General features: G+C 47.3%; 1 protein-coding gene across 11 annotated transcripts in view; it reads right to left on the minus strand.

Annotated features, from left to right (window-relative positions):
• The window catches only part of LOC124043720 (LIM domain only protein 7-like), a 135,180-nt gene that overhangs the window by 40,935 nt on the left and 77,032 nt on the right, over positions 1–17,213 (minus strand). For 10 of the 11 annotated variants that reach the window (XM_046362617.1, XM_046362618.1, XM_046362615.1 and 7 more), the window contains exons 4-5: positions 9,731–9,763; positions 8,518–8,632 (exon numbers count right to left, since the gene is read on the minus strand). In XM_046362617.1, coding sequence (XP_046218573.1) covers positions 8,518–8,632; positions 9,731–9,763 — 148 coding nt within the window. The remainder of the gene's footprint in view (positions 1–8,517; positions 8,633–9,730; positions 9,764–17,213) is intronic. The other variant, XM_046362614.1, reaches the window with a different exon arrangement.

Here is a 17,213-nt window from a genome sequence, read left to right on the forward strand (position 1 = left end):
ATATTACAAAAAAAGATTCATATTCATGAAATCAATCAAAACACAGCCTTTTATTAATCCACCTGTCGTCTCAGATTTGGAAAATATGCTTTACAGCGAAAGCAATCCAAGCGTTTGTGTAAGTTTATCGATAGCACAACATAACATTATGTACACTAAGCATTAAGTAGCTAGGTCACAAAAATCAGAAAAGCAATCAAAAAAAATGTTTACCTTTGATGATTTTCGGATGTTTTCACTCACGAGACTCCCAGTTACACAACAAATGTTCCCTTTGTTCCATAAAGATAATTTTTATACCCAAAATACCGACGTTTGTTTGTCGTTCAGAAATCCACAGTAAAGAGCGGTCACGACAACGCAGATGTATATTCCAAATAATATCCATAATGTCCACAGAAACATGTCAAACGTTTTTATAATCAATCCTCAAGTTGTTTTTAAAATATATATTTGATAATATATCAACCGTGTGTAGCTTTTTCAATAACAGTGGGAGAAACAATGGCCGCTTTACTCAGTTGCGCAAAACTCACTCTGAGAGCCCCCACCTATCCACTTACGCAATGTGATCCTTCACGCTCATTTTTTCAAAATAAAAGCCTGAAACTATGTCTAAAGACTGTTGACACCTTAGGGAAGTCATGGAAAAAGGTATATCTCTTTAAATGGAGGATAGGCATGCATAGGAACACAGAGGTTTCAAAATAAGAGGCACTTCCTGATTGGATTTTCCTCAGGCGTTCGCCTGTAATATCAGTTCTGTTATACTCACAGACATTATTTTTACAGTTTTGGAAACTTTAGAGTGTTTTCTATCCTAATCTGACAATTATATGCATATTCTGGGGCTGAAAAATAGGCAGTTTCAAATGGGTACGCTTTTTAGCCAAAAATGAAAATACTCCCCCCTACACGCAAAAGGTTAATCCACCTGTCGTGTCAGATTTTGAAAATATGCTTTACAGCAAAAGCAATCCAAGCGTTTGTGTAAGTTTATCGATCACTTGGAAAAACATTATGAACACCTAGCATCAAAGTAGCTTGGTCACGAAAATCAGAAAAGCAATCAAATTAATCGCTTACCTTTGATGATCTTCAGATGTTTTCACTCACGAGACTCCCAGTTACACAATAAATGTTCCTTTTGTTCCATAAAGATTATTTTTATATCCAAAATACCTCCATTTGTTTGGCGCGTTATGTTCAGAGAGCCACAGGCTCGAGCTGTCACGACAATGCAGACGAAAATTCCAAATAGTATCCGTAATGTCCTCAGAAACATGTCAAAATGTTTTTTATTTATAATCAATCCTCGGGTTGTTTTTAAAATATATAATTGATAATATATCAACTGGCACTGTCTCTTTTTCAGTAGGAGAGGGAGAGACGATGGCTGCCCAAGCTCTGTTGCGCAAGCAAAACTCATGCGAACACCTGACGCGATGTTATCTTTCTTGCTCATTTTTCAAAATAAAAGCCTGAAACTATGTCTAAAGACTGTTGACACCTTGAGGAAGCGATAGGAAAAGGAGTCTGGTTGATATCCCTTTAAATGGAGTGAAGGCATGCTATGGAACATGGAGCTTTCAAAATAGAAGCCACTTCCTGGTTTGATTTTCCTCAGGTTTTCGCCTGCAATATCAGTTCTGTTATACTCACAGACAACATTTTGACAGTTTTAGAAACTTTATAGTGTTTTCTATCCTAATCTGTCAATTATAGTATATGCATATTTTAGCATATGGGCCTGAGAAATAGGCCGTTTACTTCGGGAACATTATTTTTCCAAACATAAAAATTGTGCCCCCTAGCTTAAAGAGGTTAACAAGGACAACACACAGGTCTTTCCATTATTATATATTTTTTGTGTGCAAATGAACTCAAGCTTACTGGACAATGTCAAAAGTCGCTCTGGATAAGAGCGTCTGCTAAATGACTTAAATGTAAATGTAAATGTCAAATGTCATATAGCGAAGCACCTGAGTGAGTTGGGTGCGCAATTACGCAGGTACTTTCCCGAAACGGATTACACAAACAACTGGATTCGTTATCCCTTTCTTGCCCTGCCTCCAGTCCACTTACGGATATCTGAACAAGAGAGCCTCATCGAAACCGTGAACGTTTAATTTAATCAGAAGAGTATCCTGCCTTGGCAAATCCAGCTGTTAAGACACTGATGCCCTTTGCAACCACATACCTATGTGAGACTGAATACTCAGCCCTCACTAGCATGAAAACTAAATACATGCACAGACTGTGTTTGGAATTTAAAAAAAAATCTATCATATAGTGTGTATGTGGCAGACTTACAAAGATGGCAAAAAACAACATTTGAGAGTGCGCTGACCCTGGTGCTAGAGGGTTACGCAGCTGGAGGTTGAATGTTTGAAGGTGGACTATAAAAAGTTTGGGAACCACTGGTATAGGGAGCTAAAAGGATGTATGTGTTCAATTTGTAATTCTTTACATTTACATTTTACATTTAAGTCATTTAGCAGACGCTCTTATCCAGAGCGACTTACAAATTGGTGCATTCACCTTATGAGATCCAGTGGAACAGTCACTTTACAATAGTGCATCTAAATCTTAAAGGGGGGGGAGGGAATACTTATCCTATCCTAGGTATTCCTTAAAGAGGTGGCGTTTCAGGTGTCTCCGGAAGGTGGTGATTGTATGTGCAATAAAAATATACATATATACTTTTTTTGAAATCAATCTCTCATGTCAAGATTATTACGTTAATGTATCCCTCATGAGGGAGGGTTCAAGTCAAGTGTAATAACAGTCTTTTGGGTTGAATGTGTGCGACCCCTGGTAAGTTGGGGACCGCTAGTGTTGAACGGCTATGTGGGGCTGTCATGTTTTGTCATTGATTATCATGTCTTGTCCCTGTGCTTCCCCTTCTATTCGTTTCCCTCTGCTGGTCTTATTAGGTTCTTTCCCTCTTTCTATCCCTCTCTCTCCCCCTCCCTCTTTCACTCTCTCGCTCTCTCTTCTCTCTATCGTTCCGTTCCTGCTCCCAGCTGTTCCTATTCCCCTAATCAATCATTTAGTCTTCCCACACCTGTTCCTTATCTTTTCCCCTGATTAGAGTCCCTATTTCTTCCCTTGTTTTCCGTTCCTGTCCTGTCGGATCCTTGTCTATTATTCACCGTGCTGTGTCTATGTATTGCCCTGTCGTGTCGTGTTTCCCTCAGATGCTGCGTGGTGAGCAGGTGTCTGAGTCTGCTACGTTCAAGTGCCTTCCCGAGGCAACCTGCAGTTCTTGATCAAGTCTCCCGTCTGATCTCGTCATTACGAGTAGTATTATGCCTTTTGTTTGTAAAGTAACTTTACTGGATTAAAAACTCTGTTTTCGCCAAGTCGCTTTTGGGTCCTCATTCACCTGCATAACAGAAGGATCCGACCAAGGAATGGACCCAGCGACTACAGATGCTCGTAACACTGCCGTCGAGATCCAAGGAGCCATGCTCGGCAGACACGAGCAGGAATTGTCTGCTGCTCGCCATGCCGTGGAGAACCTGGCCGCTCAGGTTTCCGACCTCTCTGGACAGTTCCAGAGTCTTCGTCTCGTGCCACCTGTTACTTCCTGGCCTGCCGAGCCTCCGGAACCTAGGGTTAATAACCCACCTTGCTACTCCGGGCAGCCCACGGAGTGCCGCTCCTTTCTCACCCAGTGTGATATTGTGTTCTCTCTCCAACCCAACACATACTCTAGCGAGAGAGCTCGGGTTGCTTACGTCATTTCACTCCTTACTGGCCGGGCTCGAGAGTGGGGCACAGCTATCTGGGAGGCAAGGGCTGATTGTTCTAACAATTACCAGAACTTTAAAGAGGAGATGATTCGGGTTTTTGACCGTTCAGTTTTTGGTAGGGAGGCTTCTAGGGCCCTGGCTTCCCTATGCCAAGGTGATCGATCCATAACGGATTACTCTATAGAGTTTCGCACTCTTGCTGCCTCTAGTGACTGGAACGAGCCGGCGCTGCTCGCTCGTTTTCTGGAGGGACTCCACGCAGTGGTCAAAGATGAGATTCTCTCCCGGGAGGTTCCTTCCAGTGTGGACTCTTTGATTGCTCTCGCCATCCGCATAGAACGACGGGTAGATCTTCGTCACCAAGCTCGTGGAAGAGAGCTCGCGTCAACGGTGTTTCCCTGCTCCGCATCGCAACCATCTCCCTCCTCTGGCTCAGAGACTGAGCCCATGCAGCTGGGAGGTATTCGCATCTCGACCAAGGAGAGGGAACGGAGGATCACCAACCGCCTGTGCCTCTATTGCGGATTTGATGGACATTTTGTCAATTCATGTCCAGTAAAAGGCCAGAGCTCATCAGTAAGCGGAGGGCTACTGGTGAGCGCTACTACTCAGGTCTCTTCATCTAGATCCTGTACTACTATGTCGGTCCATCTACGCTGGACCGGTTCGGGTGCTACATGCAGTGCCTTGATTGACTCTGGGGCTGAGGGTTGTTTCATGGACGAAGCATGGGCTCGGAAACATGACATTCCTTTCAGACAGTTAGACAAGCCTACGCCCATGTTTGCCTTAGATGGTAGTCATCTTCCCAGTATCAGATTTGAGACACTACCTTTAACTCTCACAGTATCTGGTAACCACAGTGAGACTATTTCTTTTTTGATTTTTCGTTCACCTTTTACACCTGTTGTTTTGGGTCATCCCTGGCTAGTATGTCATAATCCTTCTATTAATTGGTCTAGTAATTCTATCCTATCCTGGAACGTTTCTTGTCATGTGAAGTGTTTAATGTCTGCCATCCCTCCCATTTCTTCTGTCCCCACTTCTCAGGAGGAACCTGGCGATTTGACAGGAGTGCCGGAGGAATATCATGATCTGCGCACGGTCTTCAGTCGGTCCCGAGCCAACTCCCTTCCTCCTCACCGGTCGTATGATTGTAGTATTGATCTCCTTCCGGGGACCACTCCTCCTCGGGGTAGACTATACTCTCTGTCGGCTCCCGAACGTAAGGCTCTCGAGGATTATTTATCTGTGTCTCTTGACGCCGGTACCATAGTGCCTTCTTCCTCTCCGGCCGGGGCGGGGTTCTTTTTTAAGAAGAAGGACGGTACTCTGCGCCCCTGCGTGGATTATCGAGGGCTGAATGACATAACGGTTAAGAATCGTTATCCGCTTCCCACGTTATGTCATCAGCCTTCGAGATTCTGCAGGGAGCCAGGTGCTTTACTAAGTTGGACCTTCGTAACGCTTACCATCTCGTGCGCATCAGAGAGGGGGACGAGTGGAAAACGGCGTTTAACACTCCGTTAGGGCATTTTGAGTACCGGGTTCTGCCGTTTGGTCTCGCCAATGCGCCAGCTGTTTTTCAGGCATTAGTTAATGATGTTCTGAGAGACATGCTGAACATCTTTGTTTTTGTCTATCTTGACGATATCCTGATTTTTTCACCGTCACTCGAGATTCATGTTCAGCACGTTCGACGTGTTCTACAGCGCCTTTTAGAGAATTGTCTCTACGTAAAGGCTGAGAAGTGCTCTTTTCATGTCTCCTCCGTTACTTTTCTCGGTTCCGTTATTTCCGCTGAAGGCATTCAGATGGATTCCGCTAAGGTCCAAGCTGTCAGTGATTGGCCCGTTCCAAGGTCACGTGTCGAGTTGCAGCGCTTTCTAGGTTTCGCTAATTTCTATCGGCGTTTCATTCGTAATTTCGGTCAAGTTGCTGCCCCTCTCACAGCTCTTACTTCTGTCAAGACGTGTTTTAAGTGGTCCGGTTCCGCCCAGGGAGCTTTTGATCTTCTAAAAGAACGTTTTACGTCCGCTCCTATCCTCGTTACTCCTGACGTCACTAGACAATTCATTGTCGAGGTTGACGCTTCAGAGGTAGGCGTGGGAGCCATTCTATCCCAGCGCTTCCAGTCTGACGATAAGGTTCATCCTTGCGCTTATTTTTCTCATCGCCTGTCACCATCTGAGCGCAACTATGATGTGGGTAACCGTGAACTGCTCGCCATCCGCTTAGCCCTAGGCGAATGGCGACAGTGGTTGGAGGGGGCGACCGTTCCTTTTGTCGTTTGGACAGACCATAAGAACCTTGAGTACATCCGTTCTGCCAAACGACTTAATGCCCGTCAAGCTCGTTGGGCGTTGTTTTTCGCTCGTTTCGAGTTTGTGATTTCTTACCGTCCGGGTAGCAAGAACACCAAGCCTGATGCCTTATCCCGTCTGTTTAGTTCTTCTGTGGCTTCTACTGATCCCGAGGGGATTCTTCCTTATGGGCGTGTTGTCGGGTTGACAGTCTGGGGAATTGAAAGACAGGTTAAGCAAGCACTCACGCACACTGCGTCGCCGCGCGCTTGTCCTAGTAACCTCCTTTTCGTTCCTGTTTCCACTCGTCTGGCTGTTCTTCAGTGGGCTCACTCTGCCAAGTTAGCTGGTCATCCCGGTGTTCGAGGCACTCTTGCGTCTATTCGCCAGCGCTTTTGGTGGCCGACTCAGGAGCGTGACACGCGCCGTTTCGTGGCTGCTTGTTCGGACTGCGCGCAGACTAAGTCGGGTAACTCTCCTCCTGCCGGTCGTCTCAGACCGCTCCCCATTCCTTCTCGACCATGGTCTCACATCGCCCTAGACTTCATTACCGGTCTGCCTTTGTCTGCGGGGAAGACTGTGATTCTTACGGTTGTCGATAGGTTCTCTAAGGCGGCACATTTCATTCCCCTCGCTAAACTTCCTTCCGCTAAGGAGACGGCACAAATCATCATCGAGAATGTGTTCAGAATTCATGGCCTCCCGTTAGACGCCGTTTCAGACAGAGGCCCGCAATTCACGTCACAGTTTTGGAGGGAGTTCTGTCGTTTGATTGGTGCGTCCGTCAGTCTCTCTTCCGGGTTTCATCCCCAGTCTAACGGTCAAGCAGAGAGGGCCAATCAGACGATTGGTCGCATACTACGCAGCCTTTCTTTCAGAAACCCTGCGTCTTGGGCAGAACAGCTCCCCTGGGCAGAATACGCTCACAACTCGCTTCCTTCGTCTGCTACCGGGTTATCTCCGTTTCAGAGTAGTCTGGGTTACCAGCCTCCTCTGTTCTCATCCCAGCTTGCCGAGTCCAGCGTTCCCTCCGCTCAAGCGTTTGTCCAACGTTGTGAGCGCACCTGGAGGAGGGTGAGGTCTGCACTTTGCCGTTACAGGGCACAGACTGTGAGAGCCGCCAATAAACGCAGGATTAAGAGTCCAAGGTATTGTTGCGGCCAGAGAGTGTGGCTTTCCACTCGCAACCTTCCTCTTACGACAGCTTCTCGTAAGTTGACTCCGCGGTTCATTGGTCCGTTCCGTGTCTCCCAGGTCGTCAATCCTGTCGCTGTGCGACTGCTTCTTCCGCGACATCTTCGTCGCGTCCATCCTGTCTTCCATGTCTCCTGTGTCAAGCCCTTTCTTCGCACCCCCGTTCGTCTTCCCTCCCCCCTCCCGTCCTTGTCGAGCGCACCTATTTACAAGGTACGTAAGATCATGGACATGCGTTCTCGGGGACGGGGTCACCAATACTTAGTGGATTGGGAGGGTTACGGTCCTGAGGAGAGGAGTTGGGTTCCGTCTCGGGACGTGCTGGACCGTTCACTTATTGATGATTTCCTCCGTTGCCGCCAGGATTCCTCCTCGAGTGCGCCAGGAGGCGCTCGGTGAGTGGGGGGGTACTGTCATGTTTTGTCATTGATTATCATGTCTTGTCCCTGTGCTTCCCCTTCTATTCGTTTCCCTCTGCTGGTCTTATTAGGTTCTTTCCCTCTTTCTATCCCTCTCTCTCCCCCTCCCTCTCTCACTCTCTCGCTCTCTCTTCTCTCTATCGTTCCGTTCCTGCTCCCAGCTGTTCCTATTCCCCTAATCAATCATTTAGTCTTCCCACACCTGTTCCTTATCTTTTCCCCTGATTAGAGTCCCTATTTCTTCCCTTGTTTTCCGTTCCTGTCCTGTCGGATCCTTGTCTATTATTCACCGTGCTGTGTCTATGTATTGCCCTGTCGTGTCGTGTTTCCCTCAGATGCTGCGTGGTGAGCAGGTGTCTGAGTCTGCTACGTTCAAGTGCCTTCCCGAGGCAACCTGCAGTTCTTGATCAAGTCTCCCGTCTGATCTCGTCATTACGAGTAGTATTATGCCTTTTGTTTGTAAAGTAACTTTACTGGATTAAAAACTCTGTTTTCGCCAAGTCGCTTTTGGGTCCTCATTCACCTGCATAACAGGGGCATGCAGGGTTTATTGCCACCAAACCAAACCTAACCAAAGGACTGACACAGGGTGAGAATACCAGGGGTATATTCATTAATGCAGACCGTGGAAAAATGTTTTGCAATGCAAACTACAGTTTCTATTGGACAAATTCAGGTAGGTCCTTACCAGTTTTGTCCTGTTTGCTTCCTTTTGGTTCTTAGTGAATACACCCTAATCCACCTGATCCAATAACAAGCACTCATTTTCATTTAGCGTTTCTAAATATTTTGTCACACTGAACACAGCCCACGTGTGTGGTCGTCGCCAGTTCATATACTCACATCCTGCCACTGGTCTTCGTTCTCCTTGACCTGCTCTCTGATCTTCTGTAGCTCCTCGTAACGCACCTGCTTCAGGGCATCCTGGTCCACCACAAGGTCTGTCATTGATTTGCTCCTACACACCACCAGAGAAGAGGAAGACGGCTTAAAGACGGGGTTGAGATCATTGTCAACTCAGTTACAGGTATTGGACCATCAGTTAGGAGCATAAACCTACAGTACACAACACGGTATTTACAAGACGGTCGTAAAGTAGGCTACAGATGTATGTATCAAAAGACACTCCAAATCCACTATAATCACAGATGCGACACACATGCCAATCATAAATGCACTCAAAATGTGGAGCAAAAGTGCTTGTTAAAGTAAATCTCAATTAAATAAACTGAAACATACTTTTACACATACGTTTATTGTAAGAACACAGAAAACAAAAACAAGATTCAACATTCATTGAAGATGAAACAATAATGTTTTATCTACATTACACCATTAAGACTAAAAGGTAGTACAAACAAAACATGTTCCCCATTTTTCAAATTTAATAATAATAATAATAATAATATATGCCATTTAGCCCTTTTATCAAAGCGACTTTTTGTGCATACATTCTCTTGGGTGGTCCCGGGGATCGTTAGGCCATGGGTTTCTTAGTTAGGTATTAGTAAGCAAACAAAATAAGCAACAGTTGAGTCACGCTAAACACAAGCTTGATGAGGTTTTAGCCTAATGGGTTAGACAAATCATGCAGTATATCTCAGCCACCCCATTCTGAAAAATACGCTTGTTTACTCAAAGCTTTCAAAGTTGTCTATGGCCAAAAACATCCACTGCATTTGACTTACCTGTAAACTTCTGAATCATACTGCTATCAATGTCTCTCTATCTTGTCTGTCAGTTACACAAAACCAACCATCATGGTAGCCTACAACCTGTGCTTCAAACATTTTCTAACTCTCAGCTGTACATAACATACAGTATGTTTGGTTGGATGACCCAGCATATTGGTATCGTGTGTACAATCCCCTCACTCCACTTTGTCAGTGTCATCGTATAGCAGTCAGTCAGTGAGTGAGGGAACTAGTAAATGAGCAGCAACACAAAAGCAAAAGGAGGAAGGAGGCAGGAAGTGCTCCGTGATTGCATTGTGGGGGGAGGCCGTGGAGAGAACACGACCATGCCACATTCCTGGGAACCAACATAATCAACTCACCCATCGCTAGCAACGTCATACTTTTGGAGCAGTCTAGGAGAACCAGAAAAGAGAACCACACAGACAAAAAAAGTCACATTTGGGCCAGAATTTATTTTCCTACTCTGGGAATAAGTCTAGGTGAAGTGATCCCTAACCAGTGTCTGGATTTTTTCTCTCCCTCTAATGGTTAAATTCAGCATTGGGAATCTAATCCTAGACCTGTGGTAAGGGATTGCTACCTCCAGCCTCTGTCTTCAAGATTCATATAGTAGGGGAAAAAGGAAGGGGAAAAGGTAAAGTGCATGGATGGACATATAATGGTTCATTGCAATGCATAGTCAAGTGCCACTCCACTTCAGCTTCCTTCTCCTGGGGGTTCACTGTCCTTTTTATTGAAGGTGGGTGTGTATCACAGCTAGAGTAACACCTTCCTTTCATCTCGTTATCTACCCGAAGGAGATCCGGCTGGCTCCTCCGTAGCGACATTACCTGAACGCTCATCTGCGGCCTGCTAACCGTTAGCTGTCTTACCGGCTGCTCTGAGAATAGACAATCGGACAATTTATTTATTTTTATTATTATTATGTTTCTTCTTGGGCCTCTATAACTATATCTGTTATGCAGGTGAATGAGGACCCACAAGCGACTTGGCGAAAACAGAGTCTTTAATCCAGTTTAAGGAAATAGCAATACTCCTAGACAAATCGGAGCGGTAAATAAAGCATAAAAACAATTTCACTCGTAATCACGAGAACTGACTGGAGACTCGATAATAAACTGCAGGTTGCCTCGGGAAGGCACTTGACCGTAGCAGACTCAGACACCTGCTCACCACGCAGCATCTGAGGGAAACACGACACGACAGGGCGATACAAAGACACAGCACGGTGAACAATATACAAGGATCCGACAGGGCATAAACGGAAAACAAGGGGAGAAATAGGGACTCTAATCAGGGGAAAAGATAGGGAACAGGTGTGGGAAGACTAAATGATTGATTAGGGGAATAGGAACAGCTGGGAGCAGGAACGGAACGATAGAGAGAAGAGAGAGAGAGAGGGAGAGAGAAAAAGGGGAACGAACCTAAAAAGACCAGCAGGAGGAAAACGAACAGAAGGAAAAGCAAAATCACAAGACAATATAAGACAAAACATGACAGTACCCCCCCACTCACCGAGCGCCTCCTGGCGCACTCGAGGAGGAATCCTGGCGGCAACGGAGGAAATCATCAATCAGTGAACGGTCCAGCACGTCCCGAGACGGAACCCAACTCCTCTCCTCAGGACCGTAACCCTCCCAATCCACTAAGTATTGGTGACCCCGTCCCGGGGACCCATGTCCATGATCCTACGTACCTTGTAAATAGGTGCGCTCTCGACAAGGACGGGAGGGGGGGAGGGAAGACGAACGGGGGTGCGAAGAAAGGGCTTGACACAGGAGACATGGAAGACAGGATGGACGCGACGAAGATGTCGCGGAAGAAGCAGTCGCACAGCGACAGGATTGACGACCTGGGAGACACGGAACGGACCAATGAACCGCGGAGTCAACTTACGAGAAGCTGTCGTAAGAGGAAGGTTGCGAGTGGAAAGCCACACTCTCTGGCCGCAACAATACCTAGGACTCTTAATCCTACGTTTATTGGCGGCTCTCACAGTCTGTGCCCTGTAACGGCAAAGTGCAGACCTCACCCTCCTCCAGGTGCGCTCACAACGTTGGACAAACGCTTGAGCGGAGGGAACACTGGACTCGGCAAGCTGGGATGAGAACAGAGGAGGCTGGTAACCCAGACTACTCTGAAACGGAGATAACCCGGTAGCAGACGAAGGAAGCGAGTTGTGAGCGTATTCTGCCCAGGGAGCTGTTCTGCCCAAGACGCAGGGTTTCTGAAAGAAAGGCTGCGTAGTATGCGACCAATCGTCTGATTGGCCCTCTCTGCTTGACCGTTAGACTGGGGATGAAACCCGGAAGAGAGACTGACGGACGCACCAATCAAACGACAGAACTCCCTCCAAAACTGTGACGTGAATTGCGGGCCTCTGTCTGAAACGGCGTCTAACGGGAGGCCATGAATTCTGAACACATTCTCGATGATGATTTGTGCCGTCTCCTTAGCGGAAGGAAGTTTAGCGAGGGGAATGAAATGTGCCGCCTTAGAGAACCTATCGACAACCGTAAGAATCACAGTCTTCCCCGCAGACAAAGGCAGACCGGTAATGAAGTCTAGGGCGATGTGAGACCATGGTCGAGAAGGAATGGGGAGCGGTCTGAGACGACCGGCAGGAGGAGAGTTACCTGACTTAGTCTGCGCGCAGTCCGAACAAGCAGCCACGAAACGGCGCGTGTCACGCTCCTGAGTCGGCCACCAAAAGCGCTGGCGAATAGAAGCAAGAGTGCCTCGAACACCGGGATGACCAGCTAACTTGGCAGAGTGAGCCCACTGAAGAACAGCCAGACGAGTGGAAACAGGAACGAAAAGAAGGTTACTAGGACAAGCGCGCGCGCGACGCAGTGTGCGTGAGTGCTTGCTTAACCTGTCTTTCAATTCCCCAGACTGTCAACCCGACAACACGCCCATAAGGAAGAATCCCCTCGGGATCAGTAGAAGCCACAGAAGAACTAAAAGACGGGATAAGGCATCCGGCTTGGTGTTCTTGCTACCCGGACGGTAAGAAATCACAAACTCGAAACGAGCGAAAAACAACGCCCAACGAGCTTGACGAGCATTAAGTCGTTTGCCAGAACGGATGTACTCAAGGTTCTTATGGTCTGTCCAAACGACAAAAGGAACGGTCGCCCCCTCCAACCACTGTCGCCATTCGCCTAGGGCTAAGCGGATGGCGAGCAGTTCGCGGTTACCCACATCATAGTTGCGTTCAGATGGCGACAGGCGATGAGAAAAATAAGCGCAAGGATGAACCTTATCGTCAGACTGGAAGCGCTGGGATAGAATGGCTCCCACACCTACCTCTGAAGCGTCAACCTCGACAATGAATTGTCTAGTGACGTCAGGAGTAACGAGGATAGGAGCGGACGTAAAACGTTCTTTAAGAAGATCAAAAGCTCCCTGGGCGGAACCGGACCACTTAAAACACGTCTTGACAGAAGTAAGAGCTGTGAGAGGGGCAGCAACTTGACCGAAATTACGAATGAAACGCCGATAGAAATTAGCGAAACCTAGAAAGCGCTGCAACTCGACACGTGACCTTGGAACGGGCCAATCACTGACAGCTTGGACCTTAGCGGAATCCATCTGAATGCCTTCAGTGGAAATAACGGAACCGAGAAAAGTAACGGAGGAGACATGAAAAGAGCACTTCTCAGCCTTCACGTAGAGACAATTCTCTAAAAGGCGCTGGAGAACACGTCGAACGTGCTGAACATGAATCTCGAGTGACGGTGAAAAAATCAGGATATTGTCAAGGTAGACAAAAACAAAGATGTTCAGCATGTCTCTCAGAACATCATTAACTAATGCCTGAAAAACAGCTGGCGCATTGGCGAGACCAAACGGCAGAACCCGGTACTCAAAATGCCCTAACGGAGTGTTAAACGCCGTTTTCCACTCGTCCCCCTCTCTGATGCGCACGAGATGGTAAGCGTTACGAAGGTCCAACTTAGTAAAGCACCTGGCTCCCTGCAGAATCTCGAAGGCTGATGACATAAGGGGAAGCGGATAACGATTCTTAACCGTTATGTCATTCAGCCCTCGATAATCCACGCAGGGGCGCAGAGTACCGTCCTTCTTCTTAACAAAAAAAAACCCCGCCCCGGCCGGAGAGGAAGAAGGCACTATGGTACCGGCGTCAAGAGACACAGACAAATAATCCTCGAGAGCCTTACGTTCGGGAGCCGACAGAGAGTATAGTCTACCCCGAGGAGGAGTGGTCCCCGGAAGGAGATCAATACTACAATCATACGACCGGTGAGGAGGAAGGGAGTTGGCTCGGGACCGACTGAAGACCGTGCGCAGATCATGATATTCCTCCGGCACTCCTGTCAAATCGCCAGGTTCCTCCTGAGAAGTGGGGACAGAAGAAATGGGAGGGATGGCAGACATTAAACACTTCACATGACAAGAAACGTTCCAGGATAGGATAGAATTACTAGACCAATTAATAGAATGATTATGACATACTAGCCAGGGATGACCCAAAACAACAGGTGTAAAAGGTGAACGAAAAATCAAAAAAGAATTAGTCTCACTGTGGTTACCAGATACTGTGAGGGTTAAAGGTAGTGTCTCAAATCTGATACTGGGAAGATGACTACCATCTAAGGCGAACATGGGCGTAGGCTTGTCTAACTGTCTGAAAGGAATGTCATGTTTCCGAGCCCATGCTTCGTCCATGAAACAACCCTCAGCCCCAGAGTCTATCAAGGCACTGCATGTAGCACCCGAACCGGTCCAGCGTAGATGGACCGACATAGTAGTACAGGATCTAGATGGAGAGACCTGAGTAGTAGCGCTCACCAGTAGCCCTCCGCTTACTGATGAGCTCTGGCTTTTACTGGACATGAATTGACAAAATGTCCATCAAATCCGCAATAGAGGCACAGGCGGTTGGTGATCCTCCGTTCCCTCTCCTTAGTCGAGATGCGAATACCTCCCAGCTGCATGGGCTCAGTCTCTGAGCCAGAGGAGGGAGATGGTTGCGATGCGGAGCAGGGAAACACCGTTGACGCGAGCTCTCTTCCACGAGCTTGGTGACGAAGATCTACCCGTCGTTCTATGCGGATGGCGAGAGCAATCAAAGAGTCCACACTGGAAGGAACCTCCCGGGAGAGAATCTCATCTTTGACCACTGCGTGGAGTCCCTCCAGAAAACGAGCGAGCAGCGCCGGTTCGTTCCAGTCACTAGAGGCAGCAAGAGTGCGAAACTCTATAGAGTAACCCGTTATGGATCGATCACCTTGGCATAGGGAAGCCAGGGCCCTAGAAGCCTCCCTACCAAAAACTGAACGGTCAAAAACCCGAATCATCTCCTCTTTAAAGTTCTGGTAATTGTTTGAACAATCAGCCCTTGCCTCCCAGATAGCTGTGCCCCACTCTCGAGCCCGGCCAGTAAGGAGTGAAATGACGTAAGCAACCCGAGCTCTCTCTCTAGAGTATGTGTTGGGTTGGAGAGAGAACACAATATCACACTGGGTGAGAAAGGAGCGGCACTCCTTGGGCTGCCCGGAGTAGCAAGGTGGGTTATTAACCCTAGGTTCCGGAGGCTCGGCAGACCAGGAAGTAACAGGTGGCACGAGACGAAGACTCTGGAACTGTCCAGAGAGGTCGGAAACCTGAGCGGCCAGGTTCTCCATGGCATGACGAGCAGCAGACAATTCCTGCTCGTGTCTGCCGAGCATGGCTCCTTGGATCTCGACGGCAGTGTTACGAGCGTCTGTAGTCGCTGGGTCCATTCCTTGGTCGGATCCTTCTGTTATGCAGGTGAATGAGGACCCACAAGCGACTTGGCGAAAACAGAGTCTTTAATCCAGTTTAAGGAAATAGCAATACTCCTAGACAAATCGGAGCGGTAAATAAAGCATAAAAACAATTTCACTCGTAATCACGAGAACTGACTGGAGACTCGATAATAAACTGCAGGTTGCCTCGGGAAGGCACTTGACCGTAGCAGACTCAGACACCTGCTCACCACGCAGCATCTGAGGGAAACACGACACGACAGGGCGATACAAAGACACAGCACGGTGAACAATATACAAGGATCCGACAGGGCAGAAACGGAAAACAAGGGGAGAAATAGGGACTCTAATCAGGGGAAAAGATAGGGAACAGGTGTGGGAAGACTAAATGATTGATTAGGGGAATAGGAACAGCTGGGAGCAGGAACGGAACGATAGAGAGAAGAGAGAGAGAGAGGGAGAGAGAAAAAGGGGAACGAACCTAAAAAGACCAGCAGGGGGAAAACGAACAGAAGGAAAAGCAAAATCACAAGACAATATAAGACAAAACATGACAATATCTATTGGTTTTTTTGTGTTTTTTCGTGTGATTTGGACTAATCCCCTCTACCACACGGAACCCCACTAATCTACTGACGGAACGCAAGAGGTGGCTAACAACAGACCTCCATCCTATGCTAGCTTGCTACCGATGTCCTGGCTAGCTGTCTAAATCGCCGTGACCCCCAAACCAACCACTCCACTCACTGGACTCTTTTGATCACTCGACTAAGGATGCCTCTCCTTAATGTCAATATGTCTTGTCCATTGCTGTTCTGGTTAGTGTTTATTGGCTTATTTCACTGTAGAGCCTCTAGTCCTGCTCACTATACCTTATCCAATTTATTAGTTCCACCACCCACACATGCAATGACATCACCTGGTTTCAATGATGTTTCTAGAGACAATATCTCTCTCTTCATCACTCAATACCTAGGTTTACCTCCACTGTAATCACATCCTACCATACCTTTGTCTGTACATTATACCTTGATGCTATTTTATCGCCCCCAGAAACCTCCTTTTACTCTCTGTTCCAGACGTTCTAGACGACCAATTCTTATTGCTTTTAGCCGTACCCTTATCCTACTCCTCCTGTTCCTCTGGCGATGTAGAGGTGATTCCAGGCCCTGCAGTGCCTAGCTCCACTCCTATTCCCCAGGCGCTCTCTTTTGATGACTTCTGTAACCGTAATAGCCTTGGTTTCATGCATGTTAACATTAGAAGCCTCCTCCCTAAGTTTGTTCTATTCACTGCTTTAGCACACTCTGCCAACCCGGATGTTCTAGCTGTGTCTGAATCCTGGCTTAGGAAGACCACCAAAAATTCGGACATTTTAATTCCAAATTACAACATTTTCAGACAAGATAGAACTGCCAAAGGGGGCGGTGTTGCAATCTACTGCAAAGATAGCCTGCAGAGTTCTGTCCTACTATCCAGGTCTGTACCCAAACAATTTGAACTTCCACTTCTAAAATCCACCTCTCTAAAAACAAGTCTCTCACCGTTGCCGCCTGCTATAGACCACCCTCTGCCCCCAGCTGTGCTCTGGACACCATATGTGAACTGATTGCCCCCCATCTATCTTCAGAGCTCGTGCTGCTAGGCGACCTAAACTGGAACATGCTTAACACCCCAGCCATCCTACAATCTAAACTTGATGCCCTCAATCTCACTCAAATGATCAATGAACCCAAAGCCTTAAACACGGGCACCCCCATAGACATCATCCTAACCAACTTCCCCTCTAAATACACCTCTGCTGTCTTCAACCAAGATCTCAGCGATCACTGCCTCATTGCCTGCATCCGTACTGGGTCAGCGGTCAAACGACCTCCACTCATCACTGTAAAACGCTCCCTGAAACACTTCAGCGAGCAGGCCTTTCTAATCGCCCTGGCCGGGGTATCCTGGAAGGATATTGATCTCATCCCGTCAGTAGAGGATGCCTGGATATTTTTTTTAAATGCCTTCGTAACGATCTTAAATAAACATGCCCCATTCAAGAAATTTAGAACCAGGAACAGATATAGCCCTTGGTTCTCCC

Source organism: Oncorhynchus gorbuscha, linkage group LG09, assembly GCF_021184085.1.
Source record: "Oncorhynchus gorbuscha isolate QuinsamMale2020 ecotype Even-year linkage group LG09, OgorEven_v1.0, whole genome shotgun sequence".
In the NCBI taxonomy this organism is placed as follows: Eukaryota; Metazoa; Chordata; class Actinopteri; order Salmoniformes; family Salmonidae; genus Oncorhynchus; species Oncorhynchus gorbuscha.